This window comes from Lasioglossum baleicum, chromosome 18 (genome assembly GCF_051020765.1).
Source record: "Lasioglossum baleicum chromosome 18, iyLasBale1, whole genome shotgun sequence".
NCBI classification, from domain to species: Eukaryota; Metazoa; Arthropoda; class Insecta; order Hymenoptera; family Halictidae; genus Lasioglossum; species Lasioglossum baleicum.
Window position 1 is genome coordinate 3,910,927 of NC_134946.1, and position 22,283 is coordinate 3,933,209.

Here is a 22,283-nt window from a genome sequence, read left to right on the forward strand (position 1 = left end):
TACATTAACATATTTGTAATATAATTAACTATATCAGCATACTTAAATATGTACATATATTGGAGAATGCTAATACGTATACATATTATAGTGTACTATGAATAATATTAATATAAATAATTATGGTATAAGGTGGAGTGGGGTAAGTCCGCCCTAATTTTTGCAAAGTTGGACTTTAAATTGATGTATTTTCAGTCTGGTATGTAAAAACTTAACGTTCTTGGTATCAAACTCTTGCCACAGTTATTACTGATGAATTAGTATTGTATAGGATTCTAATTTTCCTTGAAAATTATCATTTTGATAGGATATTGTACGAAGTATCAACTAGGACGCACTTGCCCCGAAAAAATGGGGCAATTATTATTTATTACTTATTGCATTAAATTATATTGTTTAGTTTTATGTATAGTTATCCATTTTTAATCAAACATGTAATTTTATGCTTAAATATGAAAGGAGATACAGTGATATTAAAACAAAGTTTAAAAGTGCTTTCGAACCTTGTTTCAAGTGCTACGGGGCAAGAAAAGAATTATTATCAAGCCTGCTACAAAATGCTTTTTATTGCATTAAATATATTGTTTAGTTTGATAGTTACTCATACAGTACGGACTTACCCCACCGTGATAGTACGCACTTGCCCCGTGTAGTAATATTTACGGGGCAAGATCATCTCAGTGTTTTTCTCAATAGATTTTTAAAAAATACAATAAAAACGGTTTATTTAATGGAAACCTACATCAACATTTGTTGTACTTACCTAAAATAACAACACGGAATATATGAATAACTTTTAAACTATTGCACGTTCAGGATAACCTCAAAGTTGTACGTGTACCTCGCACGTGACTGTTTGGCATTGGTTGATTTAAGCGAGGAAAACACGTTTATTCTTGGGCGACATTTATGTCGAATAGTTCATACTAACTTATACTACATTAATAAATACAAGCTAGAGAAATTTCGCTCATGTTATAATAAAAATAACCAATTAACGGACTTATCCCACTCCACCTTAACTATGTGATTATGAATATTTGGTGCAGTCTAGTGCACACACAAAAGTATCTATTTATTGTTAAAATTTGAGTTAATATTAAAATGTCAAGGAGAAATAGCTTACTGTTTGTTACAAAGAAAGCATACAAGTTACTGCGGATTATTTGGTTAACTAAAATGATTGTAAAACATGAAAAATTTTTATTTTAATATATTTAGGCATGGTCGATGCGACCGCTTCCCGCACGTGAATCTCATCACCGTTGTCCCGGCTCCGGAAAGTAAATTTTAGAACATCGTCTTTGGGTGGCTTTCTGTGTGGAGGCTGAACCGCAGGAAAACCTTGACAACGTCTCATTTTTCAATTATCGGGAGCTTAATGTTTAACATGCTGCGGCTTTCTAGCCATGTAGAATAGAAAACAAAGCCACACCTTGGAATCTGTGCATTATGCATACATGAAATTCGTTTCAGCGCTGTTACGGAGTGACGTTAATGTTTTGGATTAAATAGGGCTTACTGGATTCTGTGAGAACAGTGGAAAAACTCTATTTCACAAATATACGGCGGATCCAAAAATTATTTCAACACTAAATTTCCCACTTTGGAAAAATTGTCGATATCTAACCTGCGGTGGTTTCGTAGAAAATAAATTTGGACTGATTTTTTTCATTGTTTTATAGGACAAAATTCTGTTTTACCAATATGAATTAATCACATTAATTTATATCGATATGAACAAGCGGAACAAATTAATATTGATAAAGAGACCTCTCTCGTGGTAAAAATGGAATAAAAATATCTTTAATGTTCGTCATTGAATGATTTATTGCATTTTACCAATGTTTGCAAATGCCATGAACACACCGCGATCTGTAGTCGAAATATTAATCACCGTGAAACAATTTAAATGCAAATGTGCTCGTGTTAGAATTGTTAACGACCAAAAATGTGAAAGCACTAATGGGATTCAAAATATTAATCATACTGTTCGCCAGTGACGTCTTTATAATTCACAGCGTACGAAATTAATTGGTCGACCATGGTGAATTTGAATGATGAACACGAATGATGTCATTCGTGAGGTCATTCGGAGGTCAACCTCTGTTCATACCTTTCTGTGTCGTTCTTCTTACAATTGGTAATTATTTAGAAAAGCGTCCTCCACGCCGATTCTGGTGACCTTGAAATGTGTTCTCAGAGTCATCACTTCGAACAACTTTTCCCTTTTTTTTAAGTTTAAGGACTGGTACGGAAAAATGCATTAACGCTCTAACATCCCGCCAAAAGGTGGCGGTCGGGGGGACAGTGTTTGGTCCCGACACGGTACTCTCGAATATACTGGGCCCATACCCACTAAAAAAACCTAACAATCTAGGACTCAAAATTGAGACCTGATCCACCTCCTACTGGACCAAAGAATTGTGAGCACTGCGACCCGCTATCCGCATTACTCCAGTGAAATAGCTTTGGATCGGAGTTGGGCAAACGCTAGTCACAATTATGATTATCGACTAATAACTTCATAGGCTCCACAAAAGTGACCAAGTAAATAAGTAATAAGTAGTAAATAAGTAATGACCAAGAGTAAATACCTGAGCGTGACTATGAGTAATGACTACGCAAGTATTTGAGCGTAATGACTAGACTGCGGATCTTTATGCATTTATAGCAAAATTGAGTAGATGAAATTGAAATTTGTTGAAAAATTTTTAAAATTGAAGATATCAATATACAATAATTTCGCCTCTATTTAATCATTACAGGAAGAAATAACATTCAATTTGGTTTCTATTTCTTGCAATCGATGCAGACAATTTTTATTCTGCATAAAGATCCGAAGTCTAGTAATGACTAATGAATAATGACTAAATTTTTATTAAGGATGAATATTGAATACTGACTATAATGGCATAACTAATGTCTACATACGCAATCAGAATTTCACTATAATCAATGACTAAAAATGGTTATAAGTTAAAATAAAACATAATAACAAAAAAATATCCTATTAATTTATAAACATATAAAGTACAGATTATGACACGTTTGGTCACTGCAAATTCCGATATAGTTTAAGTACACATGACTAAAGTATTTAAAGTATTTATTTATTTATTTATTTAGTGACTAACTAGTGCCATGTAGTTATGACTAACTAATCAAAAAGTTTTAACTAACTTTTCTAAAGTTTTGACTATTAGTCATTTTTAATTATTAGTTGATTTTTGCCTACCTCTGCTTTGGATCTCTCCCACGCCTGTTCTTGTCTTATACGAACAACTTTTCCCCATTTTTACCGCTGCTAGGCCCTAGTTGGCGACTCATTAATTGCAATAGAAATTAATATGGGTGTCATTAGACTCGGTAACCATTCCAAAAGAAAAATAAATGGCAAGTCTATTTTCTGCGTTGCCCACACAGCGAAACCTCAGCAGCCTGACGGAGGCAGGGAATCGTTCCATCAACAACGTAACCGAGCAACGTCGGTTACTCAGAGAGAATCGGTGAATTCAAACGTGAGCGCATCCGCACCCGCACCCGGAATCGAGTGCATCTCGGTCGAGCAATTCACCGCGGTGCGACGGGGGCGGGGGCGGTGCGGTGCAGTGGTGCGGCGCTCGAAGTAGGGGGAAATGAGATGAAAACATTTCTTCTGATCTCTAAACGGTGCGCGGCACCGTGCAAGCGCCTGACCACCCCCGCTCTCGGGGTTGCGGTGGGTGGCGGAACTACAGGGCGGCCAAGAGCCACAGTTGGTTGCGAGCTGTCGTCATGAGCACATTACGCGTCCTCGGCTTACACGACGCGACCTCGTGTCCTCGAGAAACCCCGTGATTCGTACAGGTGCCCATTAAATTCAACTCCACCCACCCCCAACCCCCACCTCGCAAAAGAAATCGTGCTTCCGTCGAGTGCAACGGTTAACCTCGAAAAATTGCTACAGTGAGAGATCTTCAGTGAAAAATTCGGAAATTGTTTCGACACTGCTGTGACAAACCTTCGTCCCCCCCTCTCCCCAAGAACCCCCCTGTCCCTCCCACCCTGCGGTGCTCGGTTGGTGTCAGTGAAAAAGCTGGTGCATTTACTGTTGTGACGAACTTTCATTCAGTGGCGCGAGTTAATCTTTCATCTGGAAGAATAAGTGAAATTTCGGGTACTCACAGGTGCCGAAGGAATCAACGGGGGGGGACATTGTGGACGGTCGCGGAAGGGTGCAACCCTAATTGCATCGCTAGTGTCAGCATAAAAACATCGCGGTGGACAAATGTAGACCACTGCTCCGAAATTGGCATGTCCTAACGGTCAGAGGAGCCTCGGTTTAATTGAAATGTCAAAACTCGATGAAAATAGCAACTTCGTCCCTCCAGCCGAATGGCGATTATAATAGATCCCGCAGGAATCCGTACCGCAAGGGTCAAGCGCCTGATCAACGGTACCATCGAATCTCGTCCTCTTTGATCCGCCAGGACCAGCAATAAGCCGGACCATGCATGGCAGGAAGAATGTTCCCCTAATTTCGAGTGAATCCGAAGACTATGCGGAACGTCGCCGAAACGGAATGACGGTGCTGAAAGATTCATGAGAGCGCTTGAACTCGCAAAGGTCAGAGGACACGAGGTCGATCTTCGCCGGTGATCCGCTTTTTAACAGGAAACGCGAGTACCCTCTCGGAGTCCGATTCGAAACTGGGGTGATAGATACAAAAAGTTAGACCAGCGGACGACTTAGGACATGTCCTCCCGCGTCTGTGATCTATGTACAACGGCAATAATCAACCACCGAGCAATCCTAAACGTATTTCTAAGGGGTTTCGATCTTACGGGAGACTGAAGCTGACGGATCCTTGGGATTCGGTTTGACAGGCGATTTTCCAGAACGACAATCACGCTCGAGCTCTCGAATTTTTCTACCGGAAACGATCGGACGACTGGAACGACCGTTCGATTCGAAACTTATCAGATGCTTGGGGGGGGGACAGTTAACTTTTAATACTACCGCGACTCGAATTTTCGCGCTGGTTTACAGCCTGCGGATGGAAAATTAGACCACCGGTGTTGATGATCGATTCGCGAACGAAAGAATGGTAGCGCGGTGCAGTGAGAGAACCGGTCGAGAGGCCGAGGAGCTAGTGAGAGAAGCTGTAATCGCAGCGGTCGACGATCAATCGGTGACCAGCGTCGTGAGGATCGCTTGAGGATCTAGCTGACGATCGTTAGTGGTGTCCGATGAGTCGAGAGCTGGCTGGATTGGTGACAGTGGTCGCAGTGGTTGCAAACTGTAGACGACCATGGACAGAAGGGACCTGGTGGCCGGTGAAGGTCGCTCGTGGAGCACGATCGGCAAGACAGCCTCGGGATGCTGCACGCTGTTATGCTAGGCAGCGGTCCGGGCCGAGGGAGACACGAATGGTATCCGGGATTCTATTTACAGCGACGACGACTTGGATGCAGGATGAACCGCGGTGAACAGGAGACACTATTCCGGCAGAGCCGGCAGATGACCAGGATCGTGCCATCGCACGAGGACCTGGTCCTCAGCGTGCTCAAATCGCCGATCAGCCAGCACCAGCATCATCATCAGCAACGGCAGCAGTACCGTCATGCGCACCACTCGCACGAACACCACGTTAACTGCCAAGGTCATCTGAATCATATGAAGTGCACGCACTACTCAGGTACACTCGGATCGACTGGTCCCGGAAGGCCGGCTCGGTGAAACGCTGTCTTGAATACACCGGGGAACACAGTTTTCAGTTAGACTCTGCGGAGTTCAGTTTAGTGGCTGTTTCTGGGGGATTATTAGGGGTTGGGCTTTTTGATACCTTGATGAATCCTTTGGACCCGACATCAGTACCCCGCACTCTGACTCTGAGGATTATTTCAAAATTGATTACAGGAGATTAAATTGTTAGATGCGATATGTCTTCTAGCATCGTTGCTCGACTTCTAGCATTTGATAGGGCCACCTGTCTGAATAAACATTTACGATGCTCTATTCATGTTGTTATTTATGCGGTAATTGTATTGTAAAAAACACAGACGTTCCGCTAAAGAGGATTTAATTATAAAGATTTAAAAAATCGGTAATTTGACTTTGCCGCCATTTTGTAAATAATGGAGATTTTTAGTTTCTTTCGGTTCATACGAACACTATTTATACGGGTTCCATCTATATCCATTACACGATCTAATTACAGTATTTGAAGTGTATCGGTAACAATTATATTTAATAATAATACCCTACCCTACAAGGGCCATTCATATTGAATAAATTATTATTTTAAAAAAACACTGTCTGACAGTCTAGACGTGGTTAGAATTAAAAGTTTAGTTATTCTTTCATCAAAGCGACACTATAGCGTAATATTGCACAGTCGCATTAAATTTTTCATATCAAAACGTACCCCGCGTGTGTGGCGAGAAAAGAAAAAATTAGAAGAAAGTTGCGCGGAGTGAGTCAACACCTGCCGCAAACAAAAGTTGATGCGTTTCACGTGACAAGGAAGGAAAAATTTCAGAGGGGGAGTTATGTACCTTGGGTAAACGAGTGTCGTGACAAAAAGTTGATAAAGTTTTTCCAACGATTTGTTTATACAAGCGAGAATGCATTACTGCTCTGTCATGTCTCGGCGCGTTGACGAATTTTCATCAAACTCTCCAACCAAGCAACTCGATTCAACAATTTACAACATTTATAACTTGCATGAAAATCCACGGTTTAATAATTCACGAAAAAAAACTTCTCTGAGGCATGTCGTACATGAAAAAATTGTTTGACTGCACCATCGAAGTAAACTTGCATAACAACGAACAAAGTTTTGGGTGGAAAATAATTCATTGAAATTCCACAACAATTGGTTTACAGTGTTTATTGTAGACTGGTGTATGCAGTTATTATTTTCTGTTTTCGTTCTGTTAATCTTAATTAAATGTATTAAGTTAATTAAATTATGAATGTACTTTAAACATTCGAATATTTGGAAAATGTAGTCAATTTTACATATTTTCAAATTTTACGTATAACATGTTGCTGTTTTTTTGAAAATATTGCTACAGTTTTTAACAATAGTTAGCTCGTCAGTAAATGTAATAATAATTATGATCAATGGTGCACGCACTGCGTCTAGAGTCATTGTTAATAATTTCTGTGCGCTACGAGGCGCATATATTGGTAACATGAATAATATCTGCCATTTTCGAATTTGAGATCTAATATTAGAATCATACTGATGAGAGCAGAGCTAACTGTGTGCAAACATATACGATGACCAGAGTGGTGAAATGTGACACTATAATTAGCAAGTATTCTAATGCTAATATTTAAACTATCAGAATACAGTGAAAATATTTATGATATTGCTTTGAGACCTAAATAATATACAAAATATTCATAATGATATAATTTAATATACTATAATGATTCATATCCAATTTATTTTGGACAAAATCACAGATTGTACACGGATGCAATAAACATTTATTTTCAGTACGTAGTTTAAACATTAATATTGATAGGATTTTGATTATTTGGATTATTTAAGTAATAATAGTTAAATAATAATCGTTAATCACAGATGTACCAAAAAAAATGAAAATACTCCCGTGTAACCGTACATTTATAATTGATACTATTAATAATAATTTTCAATATGAACAACTGATAAAAAATTCTATGAAATGGTTTCTTACAGTCGACTTGAAAAAACAGTCGACGGGAAAATTGTAAAAATGTTTCCGGCTTTATTCGAAAATTTTCCAAAAATTCACTTTAAAGCAGTATTATAACATTTTCAGCGGGCTGAAAAAAGATAAAATACGGCGTAATTGGCTAACGAACAGGCGGATAAACCAGCGGAATTGATGGTTCACCGTAGAATAAAATTATCCGAATTTTTTTATTGTTGAATGGAATTACGAGGTTCACATATTTCGCTTGCGCATTAAAATTTTTTAAATGAGATCCGACATTTTTGGGGCACACTGTATAGTGTAACTGTTAAAGCACAAAATGTCTTAATAGCTGAAAATTTGTCTTTCTCTTCATAATTGATTTTTTTGGAACATCACACATGAGAATTAAAAAATTATTTATTTATTTATAAGAAGCGTCTACTCAAAAATGAAACGGAAAACAGTGATAATTTGTTGCCCAGTTGTCGTATTCATTAGTAAATCATATTCTACAGATAGCGAATGGGCAATTACCTTAAGCTTCAACATTATAAGTAATTAGCTCACATACCCACTAATCCGTGGATGTAGAATCACCCTCTAAAACCATGGTCATTAATTTTGCCGAACTCCGTGCCTAGTCCGACTAATTTTCCTACATTTCGCCCGCATACATCGGGAATAAAACACTTTAGGCAACGCGAAGCTAACTTTATGTTACTCGGAATATTTAAAACATTTCCACAGAATATCCAATTAAATTTAGCACGGGTGCGCAGTCTGCTAAAAGTGTCAAACCTCTCTACAAATTGGTAAACATAATTATATAGTTTACGGACGTATTCTTTCCAATTTTAAGGTAAATGAAAATTTTACCAAAAAGTGTGGAAGCAAAATTATCGAAATTTTCATCATTGTTAATAACGAGCTTACATGCAATTTTTACGCATGTACGTTTGTGATAACGTGGATTTGAATTGTGATAATAAATTCGCTGGTAAAACTATGATCTTTAAATTAAAAGATTTCTAGAAGGTAAAATTCAAGAATATAATTACAACTACTTAAAAAAAACGATAAAACATTTGGACCGCGTCTGACGCGTCTGATCATGACCGACAAATTCTACTTACTGTGTACTACTTATAAGACGCGAGCCCGAGGATCTTTAAATTCGAATTTCTCGAAAACTAGGCGCCAAACTTCGACTTGCTTTTATATTTAGAATCATCCCCTGTCCAGCAGACTTTTATTCTTCAATAATAGCAATAATAACAGAGAACTGAAATTGTATTTTGATTTAAAAGAACTGAATCACATTCGTATCATGACAAGGGGTTAATGATTTCAATAACAATATATCATTATAATTAATAACAATATAATGGTATTTATAATACAGTATAAAGCCATTTATTTTTATTATTATTATCCTAAAAATGATTCTGTAGACTGTAGAGAATAAAAATAAAAAGTGCTATAAATATAGTTTTTAAAATAAATAAAATTAACTGGGTACAATATAATTTATGTAATTATATTCACATAAAAATCCAAGAAGAACTTTCATAGCGACAGTTTGTAACAGTATAACGGGCTCACACTTTTTCTTTAATGTATCGTTCGAAAGCTACTTAATAAGTTTAGTTCTTGTCGAATCGATCAGCCCTCGGCTCGACTTTAATTAACAAAATTATTTGTCGCGTCCGGTGATCGTTATTCTTGCGACGCGACAGTGGCTTTCGAACCGATCGGCGCAACTGAAAACTTTCGCAGCACGGAAGTCTCGTTAAAGCTACCGTTGCGGCATTCACTCGCCTCACGTTTCACGGGACAGTGGAATCTAGGCGAAAAACGATGGGGGCTTTAGATCCTTGTTTCGCTTTACGTCTCCCCATTCGTCGAGGGTAACGGCGCCGAGTAATTTTCCTATAAACGAACCGATTTTTTGAGCGCCTCGGGAAAAATAGATCTGATGGCGGTCGATGAGATTTTCCTTTACATCCCTTCACTTCTTGTTGAAGATTCTTTGTCAAATACATGTTTGCCTTCAGTGTACATTTCATTAGTTTCTTGTCATTTACTGTACTAATTAAAAACAAATATTTTATATCAATTAAGTGAGCCGTTCTTTTCGAAAGTAACCTAAGTCTATTTATTTTTAAATTGAGATATTTAAGAGTTTGCATTTCAATAAAATTAAAAATATTATTAAAAATTATATTATTATATTATATTATATTAAAATTATATTATATTAAAAATAACGTGTCACACTACTTAAGTGTATCAAAGAGAGTTAAATTTACAATTCCTATTAAAATAATAGCAATTATTAAATGAATAATATGTGTTTTCTTACCACAATCGGAGTTAAGCTACTTTCAAAATTTTTGAGAGAGCCCAAGTCCATTCGACATAATATTTAAAATGCTTCAAATTGATAAAATCAATACTCAATTTATTTTATATTTCTTTACAGTACTTCAGAAACACAATTTATGCAATTCAGGAAATCATCTAATTATATAAATTACATAACAATTTACTGCTTATCTACATGTTGTGTATGCGGGAAGGGATTTGAAAAAGTCCATCATGTCCTTGTATTTCGCTGTTTTATTGTAATTTAATACAATATTTTCACGAGCATTTATCATATTTTCACGATTATTTATCACGAACATTTCGAACATTTGAAAATCCGCACTTTCGGCCATTATCAATAATGGATTCGACTTAGGCCACTTTCAAAGCAATATTTTTAATCATTGAAATAACTGAGAAAATTTATGTGTCAAAATGTTTATATGGAAAATGTTGTTTATCAACAAAAAACAATTGACAAATGGACTTAGAGGCCACTTTCAAAATGAACGGCTCAAATGTCACAAAAGTAGTGCTCTAACTTCACTATCTGGATAGTCGTAGTAAAAACTCTATTCAAATATTATTCATTTTAAACGAATCATTGTTAACACATTAATCACACATACATGTGTAGTTTTTTAAAATTATTTATTTAATGTTGCTTCAACATCAAAGGTCATTAGCAACACGGTACATTTTCTTACAATATTTTGTACATATTTGAAACCTTAATATACTGGTCAAGACCGGCGATATACCCCTCAGAACCTAGCAGAATGGGTAAGGAACAAGGCAACTTAGCTTTATACGACTCCTCTCCCCACTCCTGAGTCCTCCCCACCAACTCCTGTGGAGTGTGGCAGGAGGGTGGGAGCAGGGATTCTAACCCGACGCCTAACCCTAACCCAAACCCGGTTAACCAAGGAAGGTTACTGTAACCCGCTGTAACCCATACTATCCTCGAGGGAACGGTTCTCAAATCTTAGAGAGAGCAGGTTAACCCGCTCGGAGCGGGTTACTCACTATTAAATAGAGATTCACGGAATATAACCCGAATCGTAAAGTATTTATAGCTAACGTATTATAAATAAACAGGTTCAGGTAATAATCATATTGAAAAGAGCTTTTTAAATTAGATTATTAGATAATAACAATAATTTTCAAAATTAAAGATCGAATTCGTTTGTCCAAAGTATTATGATGTCATCTATAATGTCACTATTTAAACGTGAACACACAATAAAAACAATCTGAATAAATATAAACGTTTTCAACACAACGTGTGAACACAACGTGTGAAATAAGAATGGGATGGATGGGTAACCCATAACAATAAAAAATCGAAAAACAGTTGATAAATCTTTTCTTCGTTTCGTTTTCCGTTCCGCGTCAAACAATTGCCAATCGACGCTCCAACAACGATACCATAATACCAGGCATTCTTGGCTCATTATTGCCTTATTATATATGTATACATATACGTTCCTTCCGAAACACACAACATTCATACTCTTCATAATTACCTAAAATACAAATTTCTTTTACCAAATTTCTTTATCAATAATAAGTTGTCCTCATATTATTTAAAATCGATTTGTAGATAAATTCAACTGATTGGCACCAAAGCATAATTATAAATAAGAAAAGAAGTTCAAACTTTGCGTACTCAAAACCCGCTCTTAGTGTGGGTTACAGTGTTTCATGGGTTACCAAAAACCGAAACCGATTCGGGTTACGGTTTCCAACCGTAACCCGCTCTTACCCGGTTAACTGGGTTACAGTTGGCCATCTAGTAACCGGTTACCGAAGCTACGCGGGTTACAGCGGGTTATTGAGAACCGAATCCGATTCGGGTTAGGTTTTTGATCCCTGGGTGGGAGTACCAGAGCACGGTAGGGGCGATATGAAATAGTTGGTAGTGGGGGAACCGGTATACCGGTAGCGAGAAGAATGTTGCACCATTTTTGGATAGAGTAATGCGTTTTCTTCGGTATATTGGTCCGTTTTTATCGCGCTTAAATTCTTCATAAACTGGCACAATGAGCCAGACCCATATACAGTCGAGCAGCCCCAAACAAACGCTTTTGTACCGTGTGTAACATGCATAGATCGGTTTTGTCGAGTTTTCTTTATTGGGCTACCAAGCTCGAAACGAGCACGTGATATCATTTTAATCGCGATCAGCATTTCCGCGAGCCCACGCTGTCCATTTTTCAGCGCAGAACACCAGACAAAAAACTGTTTCGTTATCGAAAATTTCACAGATGGCAACACACACTCATTACCTTTCGTTCTACATTTTTGCACATGCAATTAATAAACCGTGGACTTCTTTCGAATTTTTTCACGTGAAATGGCTGAAATTGTTGTTACACGTAAACAGCCATTTTTTCAATAGCCGTTTTCTATTTAATAAGTTTGTGTATATACAATTCTCAAACACGAGTTTGTGAAATCTACGGTAATTGTTAGTTACTAAAATATATTTGTACTCGAGTGACTCGTATGAAATCGCAGGTCATGTACTAACGGGGATTACCTAGTATTATGTAATCGTAGTAAATACTGCAACGTTTCTTGGTGTATTCAAGACAATTCGAGTGTGACGTAATAGAGATTTACTTTCAGCCAATGTGTACTGGCATGCACGTTCATTGAAACGACAGTTTTCCGTAACTGACGCAATGGGGATGTGAAAACTGTCGTTCTTATAGAGGGTGTTCTATTTGAATCAACATTCTCAAGTATCTGAAAAATTGTGAATTATATTGAAAAACATCTCCAACAGAAGTTGACCAGTTCTGAGAAGCATATACATGTATAACAGTTTAAATAATTGCATAAATGTTTTAAAAATATACTAAATAAATTGCGACAAGAACCATTAATTCATGAAGTATTTCAAATTCATGATATTCTTAATAATATTCAGTCATAAGTTCTCTAATCATTTTTTTTAAAGAAATTCAAACTGCATTTATTAACATTTAATATGGCAAATTGACTTTTATACGTAAATTACGTTCTACGAAAACAATTCGTACGTCATGTTACGTGTCTCTCGAGATTATTCAATTTTTGTTTGAGATATTGAGATATTGCGCCATTGCGAATTGAACGGGACACCCTGTATATCCTCGATGCTATGGCCTGAATGATTCTCGCTTCTTCGTGCCGTTGAGATCCTTAAATCCTGAAGGATCGATGGAGGGTTCCTTGCAGACCCTAAGCAGATTGCAAGGAGGAACCCTATTAGCCGCTTTCCTCGAGCGTACTGGGAATGCCCCGTTTTGATAGCGAAGAATGGAGAACTACGGAATTTCTGCACTGCGAAACAAAGGATATTTTACGAAAATCCTCAATTTGTAGATATTTGTAGAGAACGGTGTACCTGCATCCCCCGGTTCTAAGTATTTCCAAGGAAAACTTTTATCCTTCCAAGTTTACCCGTTTCTAGGCTGGCACAATACTTTTACCCTTAACCCTTAAAATGGGGGATCTCAAATTCTTTATTTTGGTGACTATTGGACAAATATTTATCTGCTTTGAACCAAGTGGTTTATTTAGACATATTTTGTAGTGACCTTGCAGGTCTGGATAAATTTTAAAAAAGGAATATGTGCTTAATTATACAGGGTGTCCCAAAAATGTAATTTCTTGAGAGGGGTGGTTCCCGAGGTAATTTGAAGTAACTTTTACTAATAAGGAGTTATTAGAGAAAAACACGGACCAATCCAACGTCTCGCTTAGCGAGACTTGTAGCCAAGTCGGTATCCGCGCTCTGATTTTGGTCCGTGTTTTTCTCTAATAACTCCTTAACGAAGCCGCAACGAATATTTTCGTATGAGAAAAAGCTACTTCAAATGATCTCAGGAATATCGGGACACCCTCTATAACAAGTTCTGGGGGGAAAGAAAATGTACCTTCTAGCTACTTCTGTGGAATGAAATACCCTCGGCCATGATTTTAGCAACCTTTAGGAAAAATACACATGTACGCTTGATTGTTACTCTGTTTGGAGAATTTACGTTCATTCGTGTTTCTACCTGTTTCTAAGAAATAGGATGCTTCCGGAGATATTCTTAGAGAGCCAGGATACGTTCACCTTTTATTCTAGATACTTGTGGAAGATATAGTGTTCATTCGTGGTTGTTTCTAGGAAATGAAACACGTGTCAGCTGTTTCTAGGAAATGAAACATGTTTAGTCATAATTCTAGCTATTTCTAGTAAATAAAATACGTTCAGATTCGATGTTAGTTATTTTTAGGGCTCGGAATATGTTCGTCGACGATTTTAGCTATTTCTGGGTAATAGTGCACGCTCGCCCTCGATTGTATGTCTATTGTAGAGCAGATCATTCATGTTTTGAGTCGTTATTTCTAGGGAATTCATTTTCATCCTCCATTATAGATATTTGTAGAAAAGCCATAATTATTCCGCCCTTCTAAAAGTTATGGTATAAGAGTTAATTGATTCTTTAAATGATTTTGGTTACAAGCAGTGTGAATGACCAACATTTTTGGGAGAAACATTTTGAACACTACTTGACGGTCTAATAGAAATAAATCGTTACATATCCGGAATTCTTGAACAAATTTTTCTACAGCAGCAGCAATTGCAATTGTTGAAGCAACAAATAATTTAAAGTATTACAGTTTAATCATTACTTTATCGATTGCTACTTAAATATTATTAAGCTCGTTCCTGATAAGGTATTGTCACTAAGGAGCTTACCATTAGGCTTCCGGTGGTGATAAGTCGGCATTAACTAAGAGCATCAAGCTGAAACTATTGTGGCAGGATGATGGTTGAATTAACATTGCATTTTTACGTCACTGTGGTTTAAATGTCAATACACGAATAGATATTATTTGCACAGATTGAATAATCTTTTATACAGTTACTTAGATAAAAAGTTTATTTGTAAAAGGAGTCAAAATACCTCGAATTTGTTTATTAAAATGTAGGATTTCTACAGCAGGAAATATAACAAAACAAATGAAATTTGTTTCTAGAAAAATGAGAATAAAGTATAATAGATATCGTAAATATAAATGTGTTTGCAATTCTTTTTGTATTTTCTGGCAAGTGAACGCGTCACTTTTTGAAAACTGATGTTTTTTTGATACTGACAATAAATCATGTTGTTGCGAGAAACAACGTCGGGTCGTTATTTTATTTTACGTTCAGTAATGTCACTCTAGATAAACAATTTTCAACAGGCGACATGAGAAGAATGTCGCCGTTTTTTTCAAAATCTGCCCCTCTGCAACCGACAGATTAATCAACGTTCATAAATGTATACCATAATATAAATAAAAAACTATATCAAGGAAAGTCACAATAAAATTACAATATGTTACATAAATTCGTTCATTTGAATCACAAAATAATTGTTTTTATTTGAAACAACATAATGTGGACTTTATGTAAAATAAAATTATTGTGCACCGATAGACAGCAGCCAGGTAAAGACTTTCTTGTTTTACTAATTACAGTAAATTGGAAATGATCCTTTCACTGTGTACAGAAGTGTTCATACATGAATTTTCAAAAATAAAATATACAAGATCGCATGAAATTACAAAAGAAATATAAATATTAAAGTCGCTATAAAATACAATACATTCAATCACTGACAATTTTCAATCCAGCTAAATGAAAATGTCGGACACATTTCCTGAATATTAATTTTCACAATTCGGACTTCGTTACTGTTCAAAAGACTCGAGCAGAACACAATTTCGACGTGGCCCAAAGCGATATAATTTTCACCGTGGCACTAATTAAACCTAAAAAGTAAACCCGCCCGTATCGAGTAGAGTTACACAGTCTGGAGCCTTTATGGTGACCAAAGAACCCCCGCTAGTAGATGTTTCATCACGAAGGGACATCCACAGCTGATGCTCGAAAGTTGGATTATTCGTATTCACCGTTCCGCTCGACGCGGCGTTATGCTAACGCATCCTTAACTAGACTTTAGTTCACAAACAAGTTTCCGCGCAACAGAATATTGAGAGTTAAAATTATGGAAAATTTTGCCTGAACTTATGATAATATCACGTCGAATTACTTGACTAAATTACTGCAGTTGGGAACAGAAAGCATCACGCTCTATCCGTAATTGCCTAATTGTATTTGTAGAAGTCGAGGAATATTAACATATATATAAATGTAGTTCTTTCTGTTTCTCACGTCCTGAAACCATGCAACATTTAATGGAAAACTTTTTGCACATGTAACGAACCTTAGGTTCGGATAATCGAGATTCTACTGTATCGCGAATTAAGCAAGCAAATATGCTCTGAATACGTTGGTAAACGTTTCGCAGCAAAATCGTTAAATAAATGAATTGAAAAAGTTTTATCATTGGTCGTACGTATGAAAATGTGAAATTGGTATTGGACAATACACAGAAAACTTCAAAAATCACTTATACTGTGTACAGACATTTCTATAGAAAGCAATTTCCCTTCGTCGCGCACAGCTCTCGAGAAGTTAAATTATACGTATTGCGATTTCATTTATCTATCGTGGAAATGAAAAATCCACTCTCACGTAACGCGACCGCAAGCACCTAAAATTGGGAGATCCCTGAAGGAGATTAGGTTAAGCTAGCAGCTTAGTCCCCTCGCCCCTCGCGATTGTTCAATTTGTGCTCGGTAACTGTGATCCCTGCGGAGTACCAAAAATTCGGAAATTTGTACATTCCACTTTTCAAAAAGCTGTGAACATTTCAGAGTGAGAGACAACTTTCCTCGTCAAAATCTACGATTATCGGCCATTAATTAACTTCTTGAACAGTTAATCATTAATTTCTCGACCGGTACAATTAAACAGTGTAAAGGAGAGTAGGAGATACTTGAAAAAAAAAAGAAAGACACATTCTTCAGACATGTGGTGCACATCAGAACGCAATCATTATGATATCGATTATGAGTATTTACGCCATTGACCTTTGTAGTCCAACCCTATAATCAAACCTGATGTAGCACACAACACGGTGAGGATAGACCGTGTACATGTGAATACGCAGATGGCCGTCTTAATTTATAGATAGCTTGTCGATCTATCTCTTATGATACGATTTCTTCTCCTTCTTCATCCCTTTCACACACACACACATGAAGGAAAAATAAATAAATTCCACTTATTTTTATTTTTATTAGAATAAAGTGATTCCACTTTGAAAAAATAAGTCGAAAATGCAGAATAAAATTTTTCCATAGTCGCAATGAATGTTTTGACAGAAATTAGCTATCGGATACTGTCCAGAGTCACTACCCTTCTCCTTCTACGACGCTATTTCGCCACTCTCACGCCGGGGCCCGGTCACGTGACGCGCTCCGCCTCTGTCTTGTTCCCTCATCATCTAACTTGTTTTTTTTAAGTTTAAGGGGGTAAATGTTATTAAAGTTATCGATCGTAATGATGTTTAAAAACAGACAAGAATTATAATCTCGGCGCAACGGTTCGATCAATTAAACAACTAAAGCAATTTTACAAATTAATTTTACACTTTCTACGTTTCGATCCTAATTTGGATCATCCTCAAGAAAAGCGGAAAAACTGCATCTGGAAATATACCAATTGAAATAAAAACAGTTTTGATGTTGGAAAAAACATTGAAAGATTGACTCACTTGCTTTATGGAAATTTTAACATTGATATTTAATTTGGTGACACGTGTTACTCATATGTTGTTTCACAGGTTACTAAGGCACAGACACACGAGGCCCAAGAACCATAAACCTATCAGTGATCAATAGATCACCTAGCCAATCGATATCTGGCGGGATATTCAAATGATGAGAATCCACACTAACTGCCCTCTAACAGAATTTCTACACTCATTAGAGTATATAAAGGAAACAAACAATTTTTGACCAAGTCATACAGAGTTGTTTTGTAGTTGATAAACATAGGATAAAATTAAGTTAGAAAATGACTCATCATAGAACCGTTGCGCCGAGATTATAATTCTTGTCTGTTTTTAAGGGGGTAGTATAGGCTAGATTTGTAACTAGAAAGGAACTAGAATCTTACTAGATTTTGGGTCGAAAATATGGGTTTGCGTCCAGACGTTGATTGACCTTATTAGAACAAATTGTGGGCTGTGTGAGGGCTCTTTCGAAAGAGGAAGGTTCAACGCAGCGCGCTTTTCTCACGAGGTTAACGAGATTATGTTTATATCTAATAATATGATGGCCCAAAGTAGAGAAAAAATCTAGGAAAAAATCCCGCAGATTTCAATGCATTTTCTGTCTCTAATAGACTTTTTTGACTTATGAGATGAGAAAAGCGCGCTGCGTTGAACCTTCCTCTTTCGAATGAGCCCTCACACAGCCCACAATTTGTTCTAATAGGGTCAATCAACGTCTGGGCGCAGATCCATGTTTCGACCCATTTTTCTAGTAAGATTCTAGTTATTTGCTAGATATTTGCTATTTACTAGAATCTTACTAGATTTTGGGTCGAAAAAATGGGTTCGGAACTAAACGTTGTTTGACCTTATACGAGCATATTTTGAGCTGGGTGAGGGCTCATTCTAAAGAGGATGGTTCAACGCAGCGCGCTTTTCTCATCTCATATGTCAAAAAAGTCTATTAGAGACAGAAAATGCATTGAAATCTGCGGGATTTTTTCCTAGATTTTTTCTCTACTTTGGGCCCTCATATTATTAATTATTAACATAATCTCGTTAACCTCGTGAGAAAAGCGCGCTGCGTCTAACCTTCCTCTTTCGAATGAGCCCTCACACAGCCCACAATTTGTTTTAATAGGGTCAATCAACGTCTGGGCGCAGATCCATGTTTCGACCCATTTTTCTAGTAAGATTCTAGTTATTTGCTAGATATTTGCTATTTACTAGAATCTTACTAGATTTTGGGTCGAACAAATGGGTTCGGAACTAAACGTTGTTTGACCTTATACGAGCATATTTTGAGCTGGGTGAGGGCTCATTCTAAAGAGGATGGTTCAACGCAGCGCGCTTTTCTCATCTCATATGTCAAAAAAGTCTATTAGAGACAGAAAATGCATTGAAATCTGCGGAATTTTTTCCTAGATTTTTTCTCTACTTGGGGCCATCATATTATTAGATATAAACATAATCTCGTTAACCTCGTGAGAAAAGCGCGCTGCGTCTAACCTTCCTCTTTCGAAAGAGCCCTCACACAGCCCACAATTTGTTCTAATAAGGTCAATCAACGTCTGGACGCAAACCCATATTTTCGACCCAAAATCTAGTAAGATTCTAGTTCCTTTCTAGTTACAAATCTAGCCTATACTACCCCCTTAAGGACTGTTAGGGAAAAAATGCATAAAGATTACGGTCGGGGGGAAAGTGTGGGGCTCGACACGGTACTCTCGAATGCACCGGGCCCTCATACCCACTAAAGAAAAAACCTAACAGTCCAGGACTCAAAATTGAGACCCGGTCCACCTCCTACTGGGCCAAAGAATGGTGAGCACTGCGACCCGCTACTCGCATTACTCTAGTGTTCACATATCTTTGGCTCTCTCCCACACCTGTTCTTATCTTATGATCTAAATTAGTGGTCGGCAACGGCAGTGTCTTTTGGCTCGCTACGCTTCCTTTCGTCTCGCTCCTCGTGACGGTCCTAGTCCTCGAGGCAGCTCACTGATCTAACTTGTTCCCCTCCATTCTAGTCAACTCCCCTGATCTGGCGACTTTGACTCTGCCTACGGCTCAGTGCCGCCAGAATCAACCAAAACTGGAATCGACCGTTCCACTATCTTATTCCAGGACCATGAGCCTACCTTCAACATCCCCCACGAAGACAGTAGACTGGTCACGTATTAATCTGCACTGAGAAAAAAAAGTAGTTACTTCAATAACACGCGTGTTATTGTAATTTTTTTTCTTCGATGAATATCAATGTATTCTTTCGAATAGTATGAAATTTAGAAGCAAATCGTGATGTATTTGAATTGTCTATCATGAAATGATTGAAAATATTATTCGATTCAATACCGTACATTATTATTCGTAATATTTCTCTTTTTCCTTCAAGCGGATATGTTGTTAAAAAAAATTTGAGAAATGTGAGAATTGATTTATACTGGAATTGGTTTGAGGCCATATCTTATTCTTTTGAAAACATTGATGTCAAGCTATTCGCTTATATGATTGGCGGAAATGAGTTTTGCTATTGAGAGATTCAGTAGTATTAAATATTAAAATAAGTTCATATGATATTGGCACTATTCAATAGTACATCTTATTGAATCAACATATATTTTTTTTTGTTTCGACAGCATTTCTTTCTCAGTGTGGTTACACTGTCCAACAGGCAAAAAGTATTTCGATTCACACTATGCGATTCTTATAGAGTTTTCCGCGCTGATTCCGAATCTGGTTTTAATTTTTTTCCTATACGTCCAGTTTTCGAGAAAATGGAGTTTAAAAAAAAGACATATTTTTCAACTTTAAACAAATATTGCGATGTTATTATAAAACATATTGAATTGTTCTTTACAGCAAAAGATTCTGTAGACTTTCCCGAATACAGTGATATCCAATATTAATACATTATGATTGTTTAAACATGTTTAAACAAGGATTAAAGACGGAGATGCACCACTTTTGCACCAATTTTTGCGGATATTTTCGAATTTATCTCAAAAAATAAGGGTCCAGCGAAAAATTGAACTATACCACGCTACAGAGCAGACTTTTATCTTGAAAAACCCCCGTTTGAAGTTTGCGATATCGCCGTTTTTTTCGAACCAGAAAGCAAAATATCTTCGCCCGACATGAGTTTTCGCCAGTGGCGCTCGGGACGGGATACGGAGCGGCGAACGACCGTTCTGGTGGTGAGCGTCACTGTTGACAACTCATGTCGGGCGAAGATATTTTGCTTTCTGGTTCGAAGAAAACGTCGACCATGCAAACTTCACAGGGGGGTTTCTCAAGATAAAAGTCTGCTCTTTCGCGTGGTATAGTTCAATTTTTCGCTGGACCCTTATTTTTTGAGATAAATTCGAAAATATTCGCAAAAATTGGTGCAAAAGTGGTGCATCTCCGTCTTTAATCATTGTTTAAACATGTTTAAACAATCATAATGTATTAATATTGGATATCACTGTATTCGGGAAAGTCTACAGAATCTTTTGCTGTAAAGAACAATTCAATATGTTTTATAATAACATCGCAATATTTGTTTAAAGTTGAAAAATATGTCTTTTTTTTAAACTCCATTTTCTCAAAAACTGGACGTATAGGGAAAAAATTAAAACCAGATTCGGAATCAGCGCGGAAAACTCTATAAGAAACGCATACTGGGAATCGAAATACTTTTAAAAAGTTGAAATTTGTTGGATAGTGTTATCAGAGAGGGGGTAAACTGTATTCCCCTCGAATCCCTCGATCTGGCGACACTGCTACGGCCTTTACTCCCATATCGACGCCTGCATAAACTCCGCGGCTGCCGTCAGGGTTAATTAAAACTACACAATGCGTGCGCCGAGTTGACCTTCGAAGCCATTATTCCGATTTTTTGTTACTTTTCCGAGCGAGCCAGCACTCTCCTCGATGTTTACTGGAGCGAAACGCGGACGCGGGTCGGGTTTGAAACGCTCTGAGCGATATCCACGGGAGAACATTTGGCTGCGGTTATTTCCGCAAAACTCATCAGCCGGCATATTGAACGCGAAAGCCACTTTCATAGTTTACAGGCTATTTGACTTCCGGGCTATTCAATTGTTCTAATTTGCGACCCCCGACCGAAACAGCTAGTCAATTTTACGCAACAACGGGCAACTATTCCCGGAGAGACAGATGCCTCCCTGTACCCATTGCTGCAGACACGTTGAAATCCTCGATTCTCCCCGGCAACCTTTTGTCCCGTGTCGTTTATGTGTCGCGTGTTTATCCTGCATTCATTGTGCCGCTGTTCCGGTCTGTGTAATCGACCCTTTGTCGGCGCGAATCGACAAAACGATTCTCAAGCGGCGCCCCTTTCTTGGGATGAATCACTTTCCTTCGAGCCGTATCGGCGACAAGCCGCGAGAGTGCCATTTTGTCAGCGTCGCGACGCCACCACGTCAGCTTCCACGTTCCCCGCCGTTGACACTTCACGCTTTAGCGATAAAATGATGGACGTCCCTCGATTTCTCACGTTTCTCGAAACTATGCGCACAAAGATTTTCTGTTGCGTTCAGTCGGTCGATAAAGTCTCCGTACACCCTTCACAATGGAGCAACTTTCAGTA

General features: G+C 37.6%; 1 protein-coding gene across 9 annotated transcripts in view; it reads left to right on the top strand.

The window, feature by feature from the left end:
• Positions 1–3,230: 3,230 nt before the first annotated feature.
• The window catches only part of Kcnq (KCNQ potassium channel), a 110,227-nt gene continuing 91,174 nt past the window's right edge, over positions 3,231–22,283 (top strand). For 3 of the 9 annotated variants that reach the window (XM_076443181.1, XM_076443184.1, XM_076443186.1), the window contains exon 1: positions 3,240–5,680. In XM_076443181.1, coding sequence (XP_076299296.1) covers positions 5,362–5,680 — 319 coding nt within the window. In that variant the 5' untranslated portion in view covers positions 3,240–5,361. Of the gene's footprint in view, positions 5,681–22,283 lie in introns of all 9 variants that reach the window. The other 6 variants (XM_076443180.1, XM_076443188.1, XR_013010989.1 and 3 more) reach the window with 5 other exon arrangements.